The sequence below is a fragment of the Anas acuta genome, chromosome 24 (assembly GCF_963932015.1).
Source record: "Anas acuta chromosome 24, bAnaAcu1.1, whole genome shotgun sequence".
Lineage (NCBI taxonomy): Eukaryota > Metazoa > Chordata > Aves > Anseriformes > Anatidae > Anas > Anas acuta.
Genome location: NC_089002.1, coordinates 1113766 through 1134199, shown reverse-complemented (window position 1 = coordinate 1134199; position 20434 = coordinate 1113766). Strand labels below are relative to the sequence as shown.

The window sequence follows — 20434 nt, the reverse complement described above, 5'->3', positions numbered from 1 at the left end:
AACTCTTGACTTTTACTTGTGTATGCCATTGTTTTGACTGTACCCGTGTGTCGTGGTTCCGCTCGAGTGGGCAGCCAAGCTCCACCACAGCCGCTCTCTCACTCCCCCTCCTCAAAGAGGAATGGGGAGAAAATATGTGAAAAGGGCTCAGGGATTGAGATAAGGACAAGAAAATCCCGCAATAATTAGTGTAACGGGCAAACCAGACTCAGCATAAGAAGACAGATAGTAAGATTTATTGCTCATTACTAACAAGCTAGAGAAGTGAGAAACAAAGGAAAGAAACCAAAAGCACCTCCCCCCCATCCACCCTCTTCCACCTCCTCCCCCCGAGCGGCGCAGGGGAATGGGGGTTATGGTCAGTCTACAGCACTTCTTCTCTGCCGCTCCTTCTCGGTCACTCTTGTCCCCTGTGCTGTGGGGTCCCACCCACGGGATGCAGTCCTTCCTGAACTGATCCGGCGTGGGCTTCCCACAGGCAGCAGCTCTTCCAGAACTGCTCCAGATATGGGTCCGTACCACGGGGTCCATCCCTCAGGAGAAAACTGCTCCAACCTGGCTCCCCCACGGGCAGCAGCTCCTGCCAGGTCACCTGCTCCTGCGTGGGCTCCTCTCCACGGGCTACAGGTCCGGCCCAGAATCTGCTCCGGCAGGGGTCTTCCACAGGCGGCAGCCTCCGTCGGTGCAGGGCCACCTGCTCCACCGTGGTCTCCTCCACGGGCTGCAGCGTGGAACCCTGCTCCACCGTGGTACTCCATGGGCTGCAGGGGGACATCCTGCTTCACCATGGTCCTCACCACAGGCCGCAGGGGACTTCTGCTCTGGCGCCTGGAGCACCTCTCCCCCTCCTTCTACACTGACCTTGGCACCTACAAGGCTGTTTCTCACTCCCTTGACTCTCCCAGCTGCTGTGTGGTGCAGCGTTTTTTTCCCTGACTTAAATATGCTCTCACAGAGGCGCAAAACAACATCGCTTATTGGCTCAGCTCTGGAAAACAATGGGGCCCTTCCCAAACATGGGGCAGCTTCTAGATCTTTCTCACAGAAACCACCCCTATGGCCCCCTGCTACCAGAACCTTGCCACGTAAACCCACTACACTATGTCAGATGATGAAGCTGTAGGGGTGGGAGGGAGCAGAATCGTTATTCCAGTGTGTTGTGGACCAAACTTGCTGCCAGGAGTGGGGGTGGGGGTCAGCCACCCAGCCTTACTTTCAGTTATCAGGGATGATCAACTGGTGAAAAGCAGCAGCTCTGCCATGCGGCTCCGCTACCCCCACTCCCTTCTCTTGTGCTTTACCAAAGTTCCCCCAGGCTTTGGTGGGTGCTTTTTGTTGGTGTGAGGAATCCGGGGCGAGCAGTCGGGACTCTGCCGCAGTCACGGGGTCGATGAAGGGTTGTTTAAATGCCTCTTGGTTTTAAAAGTTGCTCCCCTGAGCTGCTGGCTCTGCTGCCTGCTACAGCAAATGTTCAGGTGCCATCAGCATCGCGCTTGGGCGTGGGCACTGACCCTGCGGAGGACAGAGCTGAGATTCGGGTGTATTGTGTACCCTGCCACCAGCCATCGATTTTTTTACCCCTAGCAGATCAATTTTGAATTATTTTCCGAACTTTTCGCGGCATGGTAGGCTCTTCCCGCTATGATTTGTGAAGCTGTGGGGGCCCTCAGGCATTTGCTGCTGGCAGAGGAAAAGCGCTTGTTGAATTTGTTGTAAATACTTAATGTTGGGACAAAACCACGCGTCTCTGTGTTGAGGGATGGGGATCAAGAAGCAACCCCACTGCTATGCCAGAGTCCCTATAGGCAGTGTGGGTTTTCTCTCTATGCAAGCCTCATTATTCAGAGGCAGAGTATGGCTTCGTCCATTCAAGGTCCAGAATCAGTTGTCAAATGCTAGGCAAAGCCAGTGGCTCCTGGGCTATGTGACAAACTAACCCTAGAGCAAAACTCCTCCTTGTCCTCTTACCTGGGGCCCTTTCTGCGATGCCTTTAGGGTGAGTCAAGGCTATGATCTCCACCTTCTGGGGATGGTGTTTGAGCTATGTCCTACCTCAGTGCTGAGACTCTTTTGCCTCTGTAGAGGCCCTTTGCCATGACACGAGTGACGATGAGAACTAAAATCAACTAGCCTCTGAAACGTTCTTGTTCCCAAGCACAGTTTTTTCACTGGCTTGCTTTAACTCCTAGTTTTTGGCCGAGAAGCTGTTGTTTCTCTGTGCCTTTAATAAGAGGCTTTCTCTGGAGCCAAGTCAGGATGGCAAGATTGAGCTGGGCAAGGCTATCGAGGAGGAAATTCAATCTTCCCAGCTGGGTGTCTGACCCTTGGAGCCCGGGCCAACTGATCTGAAGCGGCTGTAAAAGCTTTATTTCGCAGCATCGCTGTCTTCCCTGCTCGCATTCTAGGCACGGTGTTTCTGCTGACAGCATCTTCCACCTCCTCAGCAGAAGCTGCTTCTTTCTTTAAACGTAGTACAGGCTGGACGCAAAGAAAGAAACTGTTAGCGGTGCTTTTAGCTATTTAAATGGGGAGAAAACCAGCCAATGTTTATTTCTTTGTCCAGGGCGGACACGAATGCTTGCGTGACGTGGGCTCCTCTCCCACGTCCTTAATTGCCAAGCCGGTAGCGGCTCTGGTGATGTGTCCCGTGGGTGTCTGTGCAGTGACGGGGCTGCCTCACCCCTGTGTACCCCAGGACAGACATTTGGGGGGCTCTTTGCTGCTACCACAGGGCGCAACCTGCGGGTCCTGGGGCAGGCAGGATGAGTGCTGCTGGGCCCGGAGGGTAGGCCTGGCCTGAGAGGAGACAGTAAAGGAGGCAGGTTTGGGGCTTAAAGCAGGCTTGTCCTGCCCCAGCCTTCTCCGGAACCTGTGTGCCTGGCTCTGGAAAGCTGGGACAAGACATAAAATGACTCGCAGCTTGCCAAGAGAGCTGCGGTGCTGGAGGAATGGCCGCCTCAAGGGGCTGAGGCCAGGCACCATCACGGGCAGGACTCGAGAGACGAGGCACGATCTTGGCACAGACACAGAAGGGAAGGGGAAGCACTGCTCTGCTGGCCCTGAGCGGTGCAGCCCCAGGAGAAAAAAAAAAATCTGTCTTTCCTTACGCTGATGTCCACGCTGAAGGGGCAGAAGGGTTCCGTGCTGTTGCTTGGGTCAGCCTTGTTGCCAGGTTGGGAATGTTTAGCCTACCGGTGCTTCGGTGCTGTTGGGCTGCACTCAGAGTGTGAGCTCTGGGCGTTATTTCTCAACTACTGCGTTATTGGAGCGTACGGAGCCGAGATATTCTGCGGATAGGTGATTTAAGCCACGTCAGAACCACCGCTGTGGCGTGTGCCAGCGTCGGACGCCCGTTCGACTGATCGGGCGGAGCAGGTGAATTGAATTTGGTGCTGGGTGGCGAGGTGGTGTTGGGAGAAGAGCTAGGCTAAGGAGAGCTTCCTCTTGCTCTGCCCCTTCCCATCTCAAACGGCCGCTTCCTGGGGAGATGGGTTCGTTGGGAGGCTAACTACAACGTTACAGTGAGGATGAGGAATCCTCTTTAGTCCCGTAGGTATTTGCTGCCAGGCCGCAGCGTTGATTTCAGAAATTGTATTTAAAAAAGGAAAAAGAAAGGAAATCCGTATTCTTTAACATACTCTCTTGTCTCGGAGAGTAGATGTAGGAGCTTCAGCAGTGCCCTTCCTCCCGAAAGGATTCCCAGTGTCTGCTCAGACACTGAGGAGGAAAATAGAGGAGAGCCACCCGATATAAATAAAGGCAAGAAGGGGTTATGGATTAAGGGAAAACCACTACTTCAAAAATTGGTGCTCTCTACAAACCGGTTAAGGGTTTGGGACCTGCAGGTGCTGCCTCCACCTGTGTGCGTTGCAGTCGTGCCTGTTGCCACTGAGCAAAACGGGGAGAGCTGCTTTGTCGAACGCGGCGTGTTAAAGCACGTGCCACTGCCTGGAAGAAAAGCACGGACTTCCCTCGTGTGGGACTTCTTCCCTAGCCATCTGTGGTTTACCTGATGGTTTCCCATAAGCTGTGAATGTTTAAAAGAAAAAAACCAACAAAACCCAACACCAACGTTGAGAGTGGTGAGGCAGATCCTCACCTGGGGCCTCAGAATCAGCGGTGACATCACCATGCGAAGCATTGTGTGCGCTTCGGGTCGGGGCTGCTGCGAGCCTCGCAGCGGGGAGGGAGAGCGGATGCGGGGTGCCTCTGTGTCAGCCCTCTGCCCTGGTGGCTTCGTGAGCACTGAGAGTTTGACTCCTGTGTTCCCAGCTTTCGCTTCCGCACCTGCGGTGTGGCAGAGCCAGCGAGCTGCTTCCTCAGCTGGAGGAGGAAGAGGAGTGACCTCAACGTTGCCGAGGTAAAGCACAATTCTTGAAAAGATTTGGCAAAGATGTGGGTTGTAGCAGCGCGGCTGCTGCAGCTGCAGCAGATCCTGGAGCATTGGAGAAGACAGAGAGGGGTTTCTTCGTGAAAAGAATGCTGTTAAAAGTGTTTTCATGCCAGAAATGAGGATAAACGCCTCTGTTGTTTGACATCCTCTATTGACCTGGCACATTGGCATTACAGCGTACCTGGCACGCTGTTTGTATTAAAAAAACAGGTCTTTTAGTCAGGGCAGGCCAGAAACCTGCCTTGGCACTTCCACATGGCAGCAATGCTTACAGACCCTGCATCCTGGCTGCCAGGCCAGGATCTAAATCCGATGGTGCTGTTGGTAAACTGAAGCTCAGGAAGCGCTTCTGGGTTTTTCGGTACTTCCATGTGAATTTTGACCCTGTGAAGATGGTGTCTTAAGCTATTTTCGGAACAACAAATAGGTTGAAAAGCAGTTTCAGTTTAACATCTGCATGCTTGGGTGTTATTAACAGAGCTTTGTATACTGAGCTGGTGCTTGGTAGGAGAAAAAACATAAACCTTACCTGGGAAACTTGGACCCCCTCAGCTACATGCTGCTATGAGGAAACTCAGATGTAAGAACACACTTAAATAACACATCAGCAGAGCTGTTGTGCTCCTGACCACCAAAGGCACCTTTTTCCAACACCGTCGTACTGGAAGTTGATGCAGCTGGTTCCATCCGTAACGTGGGACTGTAGAGTGCTGTAACAGAAATATTTTTTCACAGCTTTGGAGAAAGTGAAGCAGAGAAAACCACACATAACCACTGATAGCTGGACCCCAAACTGCCACAGACTGACAGTGATGCCCACTGGATATCTCCTGAGACCCTGCTGCCTTCTGACTGCTCCAGCAGAAGTCCCGTTTTAATTAGCCAGCAGGCCCCTCTGAGTGGCTTTGCTAAAACTCCCGCCGTAGGAAGTATCCTACGGGAGCCAAGTTGCTAAACTGATGTGTGGGTTTCCCTTAACCCCCTCACCCCTGACTTTCCAGCTCCTGACGACACTGCCAACGTGTGCAGTGTCACCGTGTGCCAACTAGGTGCCAGCTGCCATGGTTTGTATATTGTAAAAGTAGTGATTTGGGACTCGTGAGCACTGAGAACAGGTTAGCAATTGCTTAAGAGCTTTACTTGTGTCGCTCTGGGGCTGGGGGATGCGTGAAACATCTTAGGCTTGAAAGTGATTCCCTGCAGAGTGACGTGCTCAGATCTGCACAACAGATCTGTCGTTCTGGTCACCTTATTAGATCCCTGCTTGAGAGGGTGCTTGCAAGAATCGATTCCTCTTCACCTTGATGTGTCAAGCTAAAGAGAAATCTGTGCCGAAGCGCTGTCTGATCAGACGAGTGCCTCGGTTCAGGATTGTTCTTTGACAGCTGCAGAAACACCAGGACAGTCGGCGCCTTCAGGAACAGATTAATTTGATCTTGAGGCTGTCATAAAACAGGTCCCTGAAGTTTGAAGACTCTTCAAATAGTTTGGGCCAGCAAGGAGCAGCTGTAGCTGGCGGCTGCGGTAACTCGGGGCTCAGAGTCTCAGAGAGCGTGGTGAAAGGTGACCCCCAGCTGGCTGCTGGAGGAAGCTGAGGCAGCGTTCAGCTCTAACCTTTGCCTTCTTGGCTGGCATCTTTGCACTCCTGCTGTCAGTGGGTGTTGAGTGTCCTTCCCCCCAGCCTCAGAACGTGCCCTCAGATGTAGGCAGCGTTTAGCAGCTAGAATTCACTCCAATATAAAGAGTACAAATCATGCGTTTTCTGCTTTTGCTTTGGAACTCTTAGCTTGAGGTTTTCCTGCAGGCCATGAGGTTTCTTGCAGCAGCAGGGATGAGTTCTGTTAGCAAGAGGCTGTTCTGTGCTTCGACTGTGGGAAGATGAATGGTTCCCTGTGCACCGTTAAATAGAACTTGACACCTAGCACACCGCACTTGCAGCCTGTGGGGTGCTTTAACAAGCAGGTAAATCAGCAGAGGCTGTTTTGCAGCCGGGGTGATGCTGGCTGATTAAAAAGCAGGGGCAGAACAAGGAGTTTCTGGTGTTTGTTCTTGCTTGTCATCCGACTCTCCACTTCCACTGTTCTTTAAAAAAAAAACAAAAACAAACAAACAAAAAAAAAAAGGGGTAAGCATCTTGAATATCTTTACTATAAATGGAAGGCACAAAACAAGCCAGCAACAGAGACTGTCTAAGAGAAATACTTGGTGCTTTATAAACAAACAAGGAAGTACCCTTAGGTGGGTGTGATAATCCTCCTCTAATGCGTTTTTGGAGTGCAAAAATAGATTTGTTCCTTTCTTGCTCTTCTCTCCAGGACAAAGGCAGAATAGCCAACTGCAAAGTTAGACCAGGGAGGTCCGTTTGTTCCATACTGAGAAAGACAAGCCTGTAAAACAAACTAGACAGATTTTCTTTGTGTTATTTATCTTCCTTCAGCAAAGGCAAAGCTTATGACACCTGTTGGTGTGTATTTCCAGGATTTGGGAAAAAGGCTTTGCTCTCTTCGAGAGACTGATAACTTGATTTGATCAACTGAAGAAAGCTGCAAAACTGTTTGTTCCTCATTATTTTTCGCTTGTTACTTTCTTTAGGGTTACTTTTAAAAAGCAGATTTCACTGATCACAAGCCAGTAGAAGACTTTCAGCCCAAGCAAGGGTGAAGACAGCTCTCTCCAAGAGCAGAGGAAGTCCCTGTGGAGAGAACCCGAGCTTGTTAGCAGAACTCGTCGGCATGTCTAAACAAGGAGACGATTGCTACTTCTATTTCTATTCTACCTGTACCAAGGTATGGCTGGCTTTCCTTTGCTTTGCTTTGTTTCCCCATTTTTTTCAGGAAGGAGTAGATTAGGAGGAGGAAGCACACTGGTCTGTGGTTAACTTGAGAACCAGATAGATTCTGAATTCAGTTGTAGCAACATTAGGCAGCAGCATGGCCATTTTTGAGGCTGTACTCTTTTCCTTGTTGGTTTCCTTTTGGTTCCAGGGAGACAAATGTGCCTACCGCCACTGCGAAGCTGCTCTGGGCAATGAGACGGTCTGCAAGCTGTGGCAGGAGGGTCGTTGTTTCAGGAATGTCTGCCGATTCAGACACATGGAAATTGACGTGAGTGCCTAACGATGTGTTCTCAAAAGAAATCAACAAAAGCCTTTTTCAGTGCCCTAGGTGTACTGATGGTGCTTTTGCAGGATAGATTCGTTTGCTTCCAAATCATACTGGTTTCTCTTACCAAGAGAGGGGGTGGGAGGAAGCAGAGGGAAATAAAATCAATGCCTTAGGTATGTCTTAGCAAGATATATCTATTTTTTGATTATTAGATGCTGACAGTTTTCTCAACAGATGCAGAATAGCTGTTAAATAGACTGCTAAAACCTGCTGGAGCAGGGGGGTAATAAACAGGCTGTTCTATCCTCATGGGAGCAGGCTTGATAATGAACTCTCAGGTCTCTTCTGAGCCACAGTCCTTCAGCTAACGCTGTTCTAGCTGCCTGGGGTAGGAAGTGGGGAAAGTTAAAGGTGCAGAAGAACTAAGTCTCCAAGAAGTAGTTCTAGACAGGGTTAACCTAGGCAATTTCGGATGTTCTTTTTCCCTCTGAATAATCCTAGTATAATCCTAGGTGTATTAGTTTAACCCACCCTCAACTGATGTCTGCGAGTGCCTGTCTTCTCAAACTGAATGATGACAAATCTAAATGTGCATAGTGGTTGCAGCTTATGCAAACTTTGTGAATATGCCCAGAAATACTCCACTTAACTGAGAACCTGACCTTTGGAATGATGTTTCAGCACTGTGTTGTGACAGCTGTCATGATCTGGAGCTGTGCATCTCTTTGCAAGCCTCAGGTGCATGTTATCACGAGCTTTTCTTTCTTTCTGTCTTCAGAAAAAGCGCAGTGAGATTCCCTGCTACTGGGAGAACCAGCCGGGAGGCTGTCAGAAAGCCAACTGTGCTTTTCATCATGCAAAGGGACGTTACATCGATGGACAATTCTTCCCACCAAGCAAGAGTGAGTTTAGGTCCTTTTTCTTTAAGCGCTGAAGACTTAATGTTGAGTATTACTTAGTGGGTGCCAATCCTGTAGGGGGCATCAGGTAACTGTTCATTTGTGAGTGCAGGAAAAGGTCTGCAGTCATAGGTGGTCAGTTAAACTGAGTGTACTGCTGGTGTTTGTTTTCTGCTTTCGTGCTCGGCTTCTCTTTGCTTTGTGTGATGTTTGCCTTGCAGTTTGCTTCCTGTTGTTTCATCTTTTGCTGGGTGGTAGGGAGATGTGTTGTTGTTCGAAGGGAAGTCATTGTTCCCGGTGTAAACAGTGATGGGATGGGCAAAAGGAGATGCTGAATTCGTTGTCTGTGCGGGTTATCTGCCTTTCCTACCATCTCTTTGCATTGTGGTCAAAGTTTTAAACTGCCATATTACCGATGATCCTCCTCTTCCTCTATCTACACTGCCAAGTCCGCCTGAGTCCGCGGACGATGAGTTGAAAGTGGCTCAGATGTCACTGCAGCAAAAGAAACTTTCTGTCCAGTCAAATCCCTCTCCACAGCTAAGGGGGTGATGAAAGTGGAAAACTCTGAAAATGTCCCAAGCCCTACACACCCTCCAGTTGTAATCAATGCTGCAGATGATGATGAAGATGATGATGGTGAGCATGTGTTGGTTCGTGGAAGGAATTTGTGCTGTAAATGATTGTGTTAAATCTTTGGTTCTTGAAGGAATCTGTGCTGTACATGAATGTAGAAATCACAGATGACCCGAGGTCTGACTAGCGATAGGGCAGGCAGTCTGGCCAGGTCACTGGTGGCTTTGTCTGGCAGTCAGTGGACAGAACCTGAAACGTTGGAGGAAAGCTTAGAACCACTCCTGCTTTAGCTGGTCTGTTGTGTAAAGTTCTATGTGAAACTAGGAAGGAAATTTCTTATTCCTGTCTGAAGAGCAATGTGTTGTGTAGTAGTTAAAGCTGCAGAGAGAATCTAGAGTCCTAGATGTTTTGTCCTAGTGTATTCTACTTCGGAGTTCAATAGGGGGGTAACTGAAAAACAGAAGAGTAACGAGAAGAAAGAGCTGTAGAAGACAGTGCTATATAAGAAGCAATTTCTGAAGCATTAAAGAGGCTGACAGTGGCAGGTGTGGACACAGTATGACAGGAGTTTGTGTATAAATTGTTTAGAGCTGTGCAAATGCCTTTTAAAGGGAAAAAAGCGTGGAAGTACTTTTACTCGTAGACATTCACCTTAGAAAGGACTATTTCTCAGCATTTGTACCTAATTGTATTCTGCTTGCTTATGCAGCTTTGTTCTGCACAAAGTATAGCTGTCAAGCAGACTCAGATTCACGCTCTACTATCTCAGCTGGAATTTGGAGGAAGCACTGAGACTCGTAATATTTTTTTTCTATGTTAATTATAGTTAAAATATGAGTTTATGTGGTTTAGCTGTCAAAACATTGTCTGACTGGGTTTTTTGGGACATGGGCTAACAGGATAATATTTCTGTTGGCTACTGGTTTCTGTGAAATAGAAAAAAAATTCCCTTTTGTTTTAGGGGAGGAACCTGTGGTTCGACTAGATCTTGCTGATAGACAAGGAAAACGGAAAGCCTCCGCAGGTAAGAACTTTTTATGAGCTTTTACGTAGGTGCTGCCTTCTATATATGACTGCAGTAAAGAGTATTTTTGAGGTATGAAAGGAAAATACATTGCAGTGGAGATCTGTGTTGACTGCAGAAATGGCAAAAAAAAAAAAAAAAAAAAAAAAATCATTTAGCAGCTGAAAGGCAATTCTATGAAAATATGCTTGAAAAATAGAAGCTTATTGTTGGCTGTTCTCAAACCTTCCTGCAAAGAAAAGTTCTTACAATATTCCTTGTTTTCTCTGAAGATGATGTAAGCACCGTTCCAGTGAAGCGCAGCCTTGCTGAAAGGCTGGGGAAGAAGGTAGAGGCTCCGGGAAATGCTGACAAAGCCCCCAAGAGAGATCCAGGTACTAAACGGGCATCTGGATTGGATTCCTGGGTTTTGTATTTAGTCTTTCTGTTTGTCCTTTTCCAGTGATGTTTCTTTTTGCATGTTGGCTGAGGTCGTAATCACTGGGATTCAAAGTTCCCTTTCCTGTCTTGTTTTGAACTGTGAACCTGAAGTTGACATTACGCAGCCTCCCTAATTCGTTCTGTTTCTGTTTTGCAGTTCAAGTTGCCAAGTCTCTGAAGGACAGGCTGGGATTACCTCCTAAACAGACCAGCACTGAGAGAGGTAACAGCTAGATATTAAATATGCTTTCTCCTCCTTCCTTTCCATGAACTTGGACTGCTTTCATCCATCCCTAAAAACTAATGTAAACGAAAACAAAGAACTGATGCCTCTTGCTTGAGTGCTGAAGCTCTTCTGACAGCCACTATCAGAAATCTGGCTCTAGGTGTGTGTTTCTTTTCTACTTGTGCCTTGTCAAGGTTTTTAGCTGCTTCTGTGAACCGTTACGTACCATTAGAATAGAACCACTGCCAGGAGCAGGAATTTGAAATGCAGTCTGAAAAAGTACTAAAGTAAAGCAGCATTTCTGTGTAGCAGTTCTCTCTGGGTAGGGCTGGTCTTCAAAATACAAGTGGCTCAGAGGAGGAGGAGAATGTTGTTCTGAGGATATTGTTCTAAGATGCATTATTGGGAACACTCCAGATTAGTTTTCCTTAGCGCTCTGACAAATTTTGGAGACTTAAAATATTGCTGGACTCTCTTTAAATGTTGGTGCTTCTCCTCATTTCTTGATGATGACAGGGAAGGCTGCTAAGCCGATGGGAGAGATCCGTGTGAAAACACTGGAGGAAATCCGTCGTGAGAAAGCTCTTCGGGGACGCGAAACTCAAGCCAAAGGCGAGGCTGAAGGGCATGGTAAAACTGAAGATTCCAGCGCAGGGGCAAGACCTGCTCGTGCAGGTCGCATCAAAACTTTCCCTGAAGCCTTGTCTGAAAAAAAGAATAATCGCTTGGTAGAAGAGAAGAAAAAAGCAGGAGAATCCCCTAGCAAGAGCAAAATTCAGGGTGAGTCCAAGAAGCAGCTCGCTCTGTCCGGGCGAATGGATTGCACATTGTAGCCTTTCTCTCTCTCTCTCATGGGACACAAGGATGCACAAATGCACAAAGGAAACAAGTACCCAGCTTTCTTTATTTCTGCCGTTGACAAAACTTTTTTTTGTCTTTTTTTAAAGCACCTGAAAAAGAAGAAAAGAAGGCAGTGAAATTGAACCGGCCTTTTCCTACCCTTTCCTCTGTAGCTGATGTACAGGTGAGTCCTCTGTGAAGACACACATCCATTCGTACAATTTCTGATAATTCTGCCAAGTTTGGTTACTCACCGTGTGCCACCCTCTTGAGTGTGTTCTTACCCTTCAGCACCTGGTAGGAGCTGCAGTGCAGTCTAAATCCTATCGCCAGCAGCATTTCCAGACAACTCTGTAATCCCCAAACCTGGAGTCAGTCTGTTTATACCACAGCAACAAAGAAACCCTGTTAGCACCAGCTGAAATCTACACGGTTAACGTGGAGGGAATTCTTTTTGTTCTTACTGACTTGAGCTGTCAGACGTGAAGGATTTAATACGGAAGGCCAGAGTTCTGTGTTGAAGGAAATCAATCTGTCAGTGGATACTGTATAGGGGAACTTGTATGACTTTCTGCTGCTTAAAAAGAATGTGATAAATAGATGTACAGCAGAACACCCTAGCTGTTTAAAGAAGCTTGCCACAGTGGATATTGCAGATATGCGAGACTGTGTCCATAGTAAAGCATGGCTCTTGTTACATGCAGAATTTTATGGAAAAAAAAAAACAAAAACAACAACAGTAACCTGAAGGATATTAATATGCTGTTCCACATCAAGACCATTTTGGAGGGATTGCTGATCAGATTTTCTTAACGAAATCTCCACGCACGGATTTTTTTTTTTTTGTCCTATTCATGCACTACTTTTCTTTCCTTCTAGCCCACTCAGCAGAGTGGAACTCGTAAATGTCCAGAGAAGAGCTTTGAAGAGAGCCGGTGGGAGAAGTGGCAACAGCGAGAACAACAAGAGAAGCTTCGGAAGGAGGAAGCTGCTGTCAAATCTACTGCTGGCTTCTTTAATACTGAACCAGCAGGGAAAGTGGCAGCTCAATTTCAGGGCCAGGAAGCTAAAAGTAAGTGTTGAAGGTTAAGAGTTCCTTAGGTTGTCTTCTGAAATACAGACGGAAGATGACAATTCTCATGCTGTAACTCTGGCTGGGTGCATTTTGCCACGCAATGCTACAAAGCGAAGTGTGTACTTTCTTTTTCTTAGTTTGTTTCTTTTCCTGCCAGCCAGATGTTAGGTAAGGAACGGGAGACTAGAAAATGACACTACAAATTTGGACGTTGTAGAACAACTTAACAACATCACTGCAAGGGAGAGGAAGCTGGTACAACAGTTGCATACACTCTTGTCCTACTCTAACTGCTGCTTTTTCCTTTCCTAGAGGGAGCAGGACTTTAACTATAAAAGCTGTCTAGATTTGTGAACCTAGCTGGCACTTAGGATTGCTATGTGTCTGCGGTTTGCCTTGTCCTGGATTATTATTTACTGTAGCTATTGGGTTTCTTTGTTCCTTTGTATGGATTGTTGGTAGACAGAGTTTACTATGTGGAAAACATTCCTGAGAATCCAGGCAATGGCGGTGTAATTCTGCTGGCCAAACGCATTTAACTGTGTAGAAGGACTGTGGAAATGATGAAGAGAACCTGGATTTTTCCTGAGGCGGAGCAAGACTGTATCAGTTCTCTCTTCCTTTTACTCTAGCCAACATGATGACATCTGCGAAGCCTTCGGGTGGGAAAGTCACTTTCCCCAAGAAGAAGGCACTGAAACGTAAGGCACCTGGGAGTTATCCCTCTGCCGTAGCAGCTGTGGAACTACGGACTGCCTTTGATGCTGACATGATGGGACCTCCAGCCAAAAAAGCAGCCATGGTAAGGCCAGGGGCTAATGCAGAGATGGATCCCTTGTTAAATTTCTACCCTCCTCTAGGAGAAAAGGTGGAAAACTCAAACGTTCTGCAGGCCTTCTGTTTCCTTTTAAATCCGGGAGCTGTCTCCAGGATGCTTGTAGAACCCTTCTGTATTTAGGAGATGAATGGCACTCTTTAACCGGTACTCTGATGCTGTGATTTCTCTGGTGTGGGGGATTTTGTCCATTCATGCCATGTTCTTAAAAGACACAAGAGCATGAGTAACGTCCAGGTGAATGTGAACTTTCTTCAGGAGCACCTTGGTTTTGTATTTTGGCCACGGCTCCGCAATGCCAGAGGAGAAGCAGTGTGGAGGAAAAAGCTATTAAGGAATCTTTTACCCATGTGTCATAAATACTGTTTTGCTGCTTTCTAGGGTGTTTCAGACGTGCCGGAGCACATCCCAGCCATCAGACTTGAAGAAAATCCCCCAAACAGGTGACAACCCCAACTTGTTCTTTTTCTTGATCAGTGTATATCCCCAGGGAAACGTACGTTCTGTCACATGTGGGAAAAAATGAGGGTTCTGAGATAATTAAAGCCAAAATCCATCAAAGGAATAAGTCACCTGAAACCACTTTCTAGCAGGAAATCTAGCAGGATTGCTTAATTAGGCTTTCTTTAAATGCTGCAAGTCAGCACAGCTTTCCAGTGACTTCTTGGGTTGTCTGAATACCTGAACGAGGAGGAGGTGAAGTTCTACTTCCTCGTGAGGTGATAGATGAGGAGTAGTGTCCTCTGCCTTTTGGTCCTCAAGAATGCCACCTCAACTCCAGGTGCCCTGGCTTCACGGATAAAGCCCCAGACTGAAAAATGTAGCTGGTAACACATCGGGCTCTAAATGTAGCCCTGGGTGGATTGATAACAATCCCTGTGTAAGATTGAAGCGTAGGAGGGCTTGCCTACAGTTTTAAGAGCCGGTTTGCAGAAAAGGGATTTCCCGTTAAGAAATGGCATATCCTGATTGTTCTTTCTTGCTTTCCCAAGACCTGAAGTGCGTCTTGGAAGCCCGGCAAGATTTGAGGAGCAGATGGAGATCAATCTCGAGACCTCGACCTCAGCTTCTTCCCAGCTAGAAGAGGCATGCACACGCCAGCTGAGTTCCACGGGGAACGGGCCCTTATCTGCGGATGAAGATTTTGAGAAGCTACTTTGGGAAATCTCAGGAGGCAGACTGGAAGCCAAAATCGACTTAGACCCAGGGAAGGACGAGGATGACCTCCTCCTTGAACTCTCCGAGATGATTGACAGTTGAACCGCGTAGTCCTATGGTATATTTAAAAAAAAATAAAAATTAAAACTGTTCTTCTTGTTGGATACCCCGAGATGATCCTTTTTCTAACTGAGGCTTTGCAATGAGACTTAAAGCACAGTCCGAAGTGGTAGAAATTGGCAGGATCTGCACTCAGTTGTCCTAAATTTCCCTGCTGGTCAGAGTTAAGGTCTTGTGCGTCTGTTCTGTAACTATAGGTGGCTACCTTCGATATCGAGAGGACAAAGCACTTCTTTTGGCACAGAAATATCTCCATTGGCACGCCACGGTGGCTGCAAATCGATCTTCTGATGGAGCGATGCTCTGAAGGCTTAAAGGTAAAGCTTCTTCCTTCCTCCCCCCTTGGCACAACTCGATGTTGGGCACATTGTGAAGCTTCGGTGTTCTGATTTCTCGGACAGTTGATACCCAAATCCTGGAGTTACTATGTCGACTCTTGACTTTTACTTGTGTATGCCATTGTTTTGACTGTACCCGTGTCAGATGATGAAGCTGTAGGGGTGGGAGGGAGCAGAATCGTTATTCCAGTGTGTTGTGGACCAAACTTGCTGCCAGGAGTGGGGGTGGGGGTCAGCCACCCAGCCTTACTTTCAGTTATCAGGGATGATCAACTGGTGAAAAGCAGCAGCTCTGCCATGCGGCTCCGCTACCCCCACTCCCTTCTCTTGTGCTGTACCAAAGTTCCCCCAGGCTTTGGTTGGTGCTTTTTGTTGGTGTGAGGAATCCGGGGCGAGCAGTCGGGACTCTGCCGCAGTCACGGGGCCAATAAAGGGTTGTTTAAGTGCCTCTTGGTTTTAAAAGTTGCTCCCCTGAGCTGCTGGCTCTGCTGCCTGCTACAGCAAATGTTCGGGTGCCATCAGCATCGCGCTTGGGCGTGGGCACTGACCCTGCGGAGGACAGAGCAGAGATTCGGGTGTATTGTGTACCCTGCCACCAGCCATCGTTTTTTATTTCTTTTTTTCCCCTAGCAGATCAATTTTGAATTATTTTCCGAACTTTTTGCGGCATGGTAGGCTCTTCCCGCTATGATTTGTGAAGCTGTGGGGGCCCTCAGGCATTTGCTGCTGGCAGAGGAAAAGCGCTTGTTGAATTTGTTGTAAATACTTAATGTTGGGACAAAACCATGCGTCTCTGTGTGTGTGTGTGTGTGTGTGTGTGTGTGTGCTGTGACGCCCTGGCCCCACCAGGGAAAACCTTCACCAATGAAACTGCTGCTGGAGCTCACGCAGGCCTTCATCGTGCCAAAGGACTTCACGGAGACTTCTGCCGGCTCCGGGAGAAAAACCAAAAATCAGGACAAGGAGAGCTCAGAGGCTGCGCCCACCTGCCCTCGCTTTCCCTTCACCCCAAGCCCTGTTCTACCATGATTCAAAGATCAAAGCCGAAATTCCTTGAAGTGGTATATTCTTTATTGCAGCGCTGGATGCACGGGGGATCTCTCCACCTATCGTGCATACCCAAAGCGGAAAGCAGTCTTGAATTTCTACAATCAAGCTCTCAATATTCTACAAGCGCCTATACATATTCATTACCTATCCCCGCCTCCCCTCGCTTCTCATGCTAATTTGCCTTTTGGCACCTTGCGCCTGCGTAGAGCCTCCCAAGAATTGTGGGCAGGGGGCTTTGGGACGTGGGCAGGGGGCTTTGGGAGGAAGACCCCGAGTCTTCCTCACAGTGTACTTTTCACCTTTGGTCAGGAATCTGCTGAGCTGGCATGTTTCTTAATTGCAAGCGCTGGTTGTTGCTAATTCTTCCAGTTGTTGTATCTTTATAATGAATTCCAATGTCCAGTTTTGAGATTTATAGTCCTTCCATTTGTTTCTCTGTCCGTCTGCCGCTTCCTTATCATGAGTTCCAGTGTCTTGTTTCGAGATATACGGTCCTTGTCTGGGGATTGTCCTTGCCTCCCCAATGCCTCCTTAATCAATCCCCCCTTTTCTTTTCCCATGCAAATTCTTTTGCATCAGATGCTTCTATTATTTGCAGTAACACAACAAAGCAGGCATCTAAACAACATGCACACAAATATTCCTAACACTACTACTGCGATTAGAGCAATGAAAACTTGTTTCAACCATTAGAAATTGGGCAACCAGGAGGTTAACTTATTCCATATTTCACTAAAACTAAACTAAATATGAAAGATCATCTTTACTGCTCTCATGTAGGATCCTTGTCTGCTTCCATATTTCTTCCAGGTCGGTAGAGATCCTTCCACTCTGATCTACATACATACAACAACTTGTGTTTATTACTGTACAGACTCCCCCTTGAGTGGCCAATAACAAGTCTAGGGCCATCCGATTTTGTAATACTACCTGTGATAAACTAGATCTCTCTTCTTGTTGAGCCTTTATAGCATCCGGAATTTTGTTTTCTAACTTCTCTATAATTGCAGAAATATTAACTATTGCCTTTTCCAATTCACTCACTCCTAACCATGGGATAAACCATCGAACAAAACTATGAAAAGCGGTGTGTCTCTCTATCAATGGATTGTTAATTTTTTGTCTCATTCTCCGGATATGATTTCTCAAGTAACCTCGAGGCACTACATCATGTACTGTCATATTGGGGACTACTGCTCCAAGAGTGCAAGTCCCCTTCCAGTTCTCGGGCAAGACCTTACGGGCTGTATCATTGCATAGCCAATACCACCCTTTTCCTTCTGGAACTGGCCAGCTGGTTGAATTTGCCCAACTGCTAGTTGTACTAATATCAATTGTTTGATTACAAGATGTCTGATTTCCCACATAAGTAGTACCCGTATTTATACAATCCTGTTTTCCCATACCCTTAGGCGGGTTACGCCTTTGTACACATACATAGTAAGATTCCAATGGCACGAAGCTACTAACTTCTAGTTCCAAAACTTCTTCATCTTTTTGCCCCCAAGACGTGTTTTCCCACAAATCAGTCCAAGATAAGTTTGCAGGCAAGGGAATGCCAATTGTGCTGTACCAAAGTTCCCCCAGGCTTTGGTTGGTGCTTTTTGTTGGTGTGAGGAATCCGGGGCGAGCAGTCGGGACTCTGCCGCAGTCACGGGGTCAATAAAGGGTTGTTTAAGTGCCTCTTGGTTTTAAAAATTGCTCCCCTGAGCTGCTGGCTCTGCTGCCTGCTACAGCAAATGTTCGGGTGCCATCAGCATCGCGCTTGGGCGTGGGCACTGACCCTGCGGAGGACAGAGCAGAGATTCGGGTGTATTGTGTACCCTGCCACCAGCCATCGATTTTTATTTCTTTTTTCCCCTAGCAGATCAATTTTGAATTATTTTCCGAACATTTCGCGGCACGGTAGGCTCTTCCCACTATGATTTGTGAAGCTGTGGGGGCCCTCAGGCATTTGCTGCTGGCAGAGGAAAAGCGCTTGTTGAATTTGTTGTAAATACTTAATGTTGGGACAAAACCACGCGTCTCTGTGTTGAGGGATGGGGATCAAGAAGCAACCCCACTGCTATGCCAGAGTCCCTATAGGCAGTGTGGGTTTTCTCTCTATGCAAGCCTCATTATTCAGAGGCAGAGTATGGCTTCGTCCATTCAAGGTCCAGAATCAGTTGTCAAATGCTAGGCAAAGCCAGTGGCTCCTGGGCTATGTGACAAACTAACCCTAGAGCAAAACTCCTCCTTGTCCTCTTACCTGGGGCCCTTTCTGCGATGCCTTTAGGGTGAGTCAAGGCTATGATCTCCACCTTCTGGGGATGGTGTTTGAGCTATGTCCTACCTCAGTGCTGAGACTCTTTTGCCTCTGTAGAGGCCCTTTGCCATGACACGAGTGACGATGAGAACTAAAATCAACTAGCCTCTGAAACGTTCTTGTTCCCAAGCACAGTTTTTTCACTGGCTTGCTTTAACTCCTAGTTTTTGGCCGAGAAGCTGTTGTTTCTCTGTGCCTTTAATAAGAGGCTTTCTCTGGAGCCAAGTCAGGATGGCAAGATTGAGCTGGGCAAGGCTATCGAGGAGGAAATTCAATCTTCCCAGCTGGGTGTCTGACCCTTGGAGCCCGGGCCAACTGATCTGAAGTGGCTGTAAAAGCTTTATTTCGCAGCATCGCTGTCTTCCCTGCTCGCATTCTAGGCACGGTGTTTCTGCTGACAGCATCTTCCACCTCCTCAGCAGAAGCTGCTTCTTTCTTTAAACGTAGTACAGGCTGGACGCAAAGAAAGAAACTGTTAGCGGTGCTTTTAGCTATTTAAATGGGGAGAAAACCAGCCAATGTTTATTTCTTTGTCCAGGGCGGACACGAATGCTTGCGTGACGTGGGCTCCTCTCCCACGTCCTTAATTGCCAAGCCGGTAGCGGCTCTGGTGATGTGTCCCGTGGGTGTCTGTGCAGTGACGGGGCTGCCTCACCCCTGTGTACCCCAGGACAGACATTTGGGGGGCTCTTTGCTGCTACCACAGGGCGCAACCTGCGGGTCCTGGGGCAGGCAGGATGAGTGCTGCTGGGCCCGGAGGGTAGGCCTGGCCTGAGAGGAGACAGTAAAGGAGGCAGGTTTGGGGCTTAAAGCAGGCTTGTCCTGCCCCAGCCTTCTCCGGAACCTGTGTGCCTGGCTCTGGAAAGCCGGGACAAGACATAAAATGACTCGCAGCTTGCCAAGAGAGCTGCGGTGCTGGAGGAATGGCCGCCTCAAGGGGCTGAGGCCAGGCACCATCACGGGCAGGACTCGAGAGACGAGGCACGATCTTGGCACAGACATAGAAGGGAAGGGGAAGCACTGCTCTGCTGGCCCTGAGCGGTGCAGCCCCAGGAGAAAAAAAAAAATCTGTCTTTCCTTACGCTGATGTCCACGCTGAAGGGGCAGAAGGGTTCCGTGCTGTTGCTTGGGTCAGCCTTGTTGCCAGGTTGGGAATGTTTAGCCTACCGGTGCTTCGGTGCTGTTGGGCTGCACTCAGAGTGTGAGCTCTGGGCGTTATTTCTCAACTACTGCGTTATTGGAGCGTACGGAGCCGAGATATTCTGCGGATAGGTGATTTAAGCCACGTCAGAACCACCGCTGTGGCGTGTGCCAGCGTCGGACGCCCGTTCGACTGATCGGGCGGAGCAGGTGAATTGAATTTGGTGCTGGGTGGCGAGGTGGTGTTGGGAGAAGAGCTAGGCTAAGGAGAGCTTCCTCTTGCTCTGCCCCTTCCCATCTCAAACGGCCGCTTCCTGGGGAGATGGGTTCGTTGGGAGGCTAACTACAACGTTACAGTGAGGATGAGGAATCCTCTTTAGTCCCGTAGGTATTTGCTGCCAGGCCGCAGCGTTGATTTCAGAAATTGTATTTAAAAAAGGAAAAAGAAAGGAAATCCGTATTCTTTAACATACTCTCTTGTCTCGGAGAGTAGATGTAGGAGCTTCAGCAGTGCCCTTCCTCCCGAAAGGATTCCCAGTGTCTGCTCAGACACTGAGGAGGAAAATAGAGGAGAGCCACCCGATATAAATAAAGGCAAGAAGGGGTTATGGATTAAGGGAAAACCACTACTTCAAAAATTGGTGCTCTCTACAAACCGGTTAAGGGTTTGGGACCTGCAGGTGCTGCCTCCACCTGTGTGCGTTGCAGTCGTGCCTGTTGCCACTGAGCAAAACGGGGAGAGCTGCTTTGTCGAACGCGGCGTGTTAAAGCACGTGCCACTGCCTGGAAGAAAAGCACGGACTTCCCTCGTGTGGGACTTCTTCCCTAGCCATCTGTGGTTTACCTGATGGTTTCCCATAAGCTGTGAATGTTTAAAAGAAAAAAACCAACAAAACCCAACACCAACGTTGAGAGTGGTGAGGCAGATCCT

The 20434-nt window shown here is 48.0% G+C and overlaps 1 protein-coding gene across 1 annotated transcript; it reads left to right on the top strand.

Moving 5' to 3' along the window:
* Positions 1-6985: 6985 nt before the first annotated feature.
* LOC137844228 (zinc finger CCCH domain-containing protein 11A-like) lies at positions 6986-12588 on the top strand. Its single transcript, XM_068660436.1, has 10 exons — positions 6986-7179; positions 7378-7497; positions 8276-8426; positions 8868-9035; positions 9934-9996; positions 10269-10370; positions 10574-10639; positions 11159-11422; positions 11590-11666; positions 12362-12588. Exons 1-10 carry the CDS (start codon positions 7126-7128, stop codon positions 12563-12565), a joined length of 1269 nt encoding a protein of 422 aa, XP_068516537.1. The 5' UTR covers positions 6986-7125; the 3' UTR covers positions 12566-12588.
* The last annotated feature ends 7846 nt before the right edge of the window (positions 12589-20434 follow it).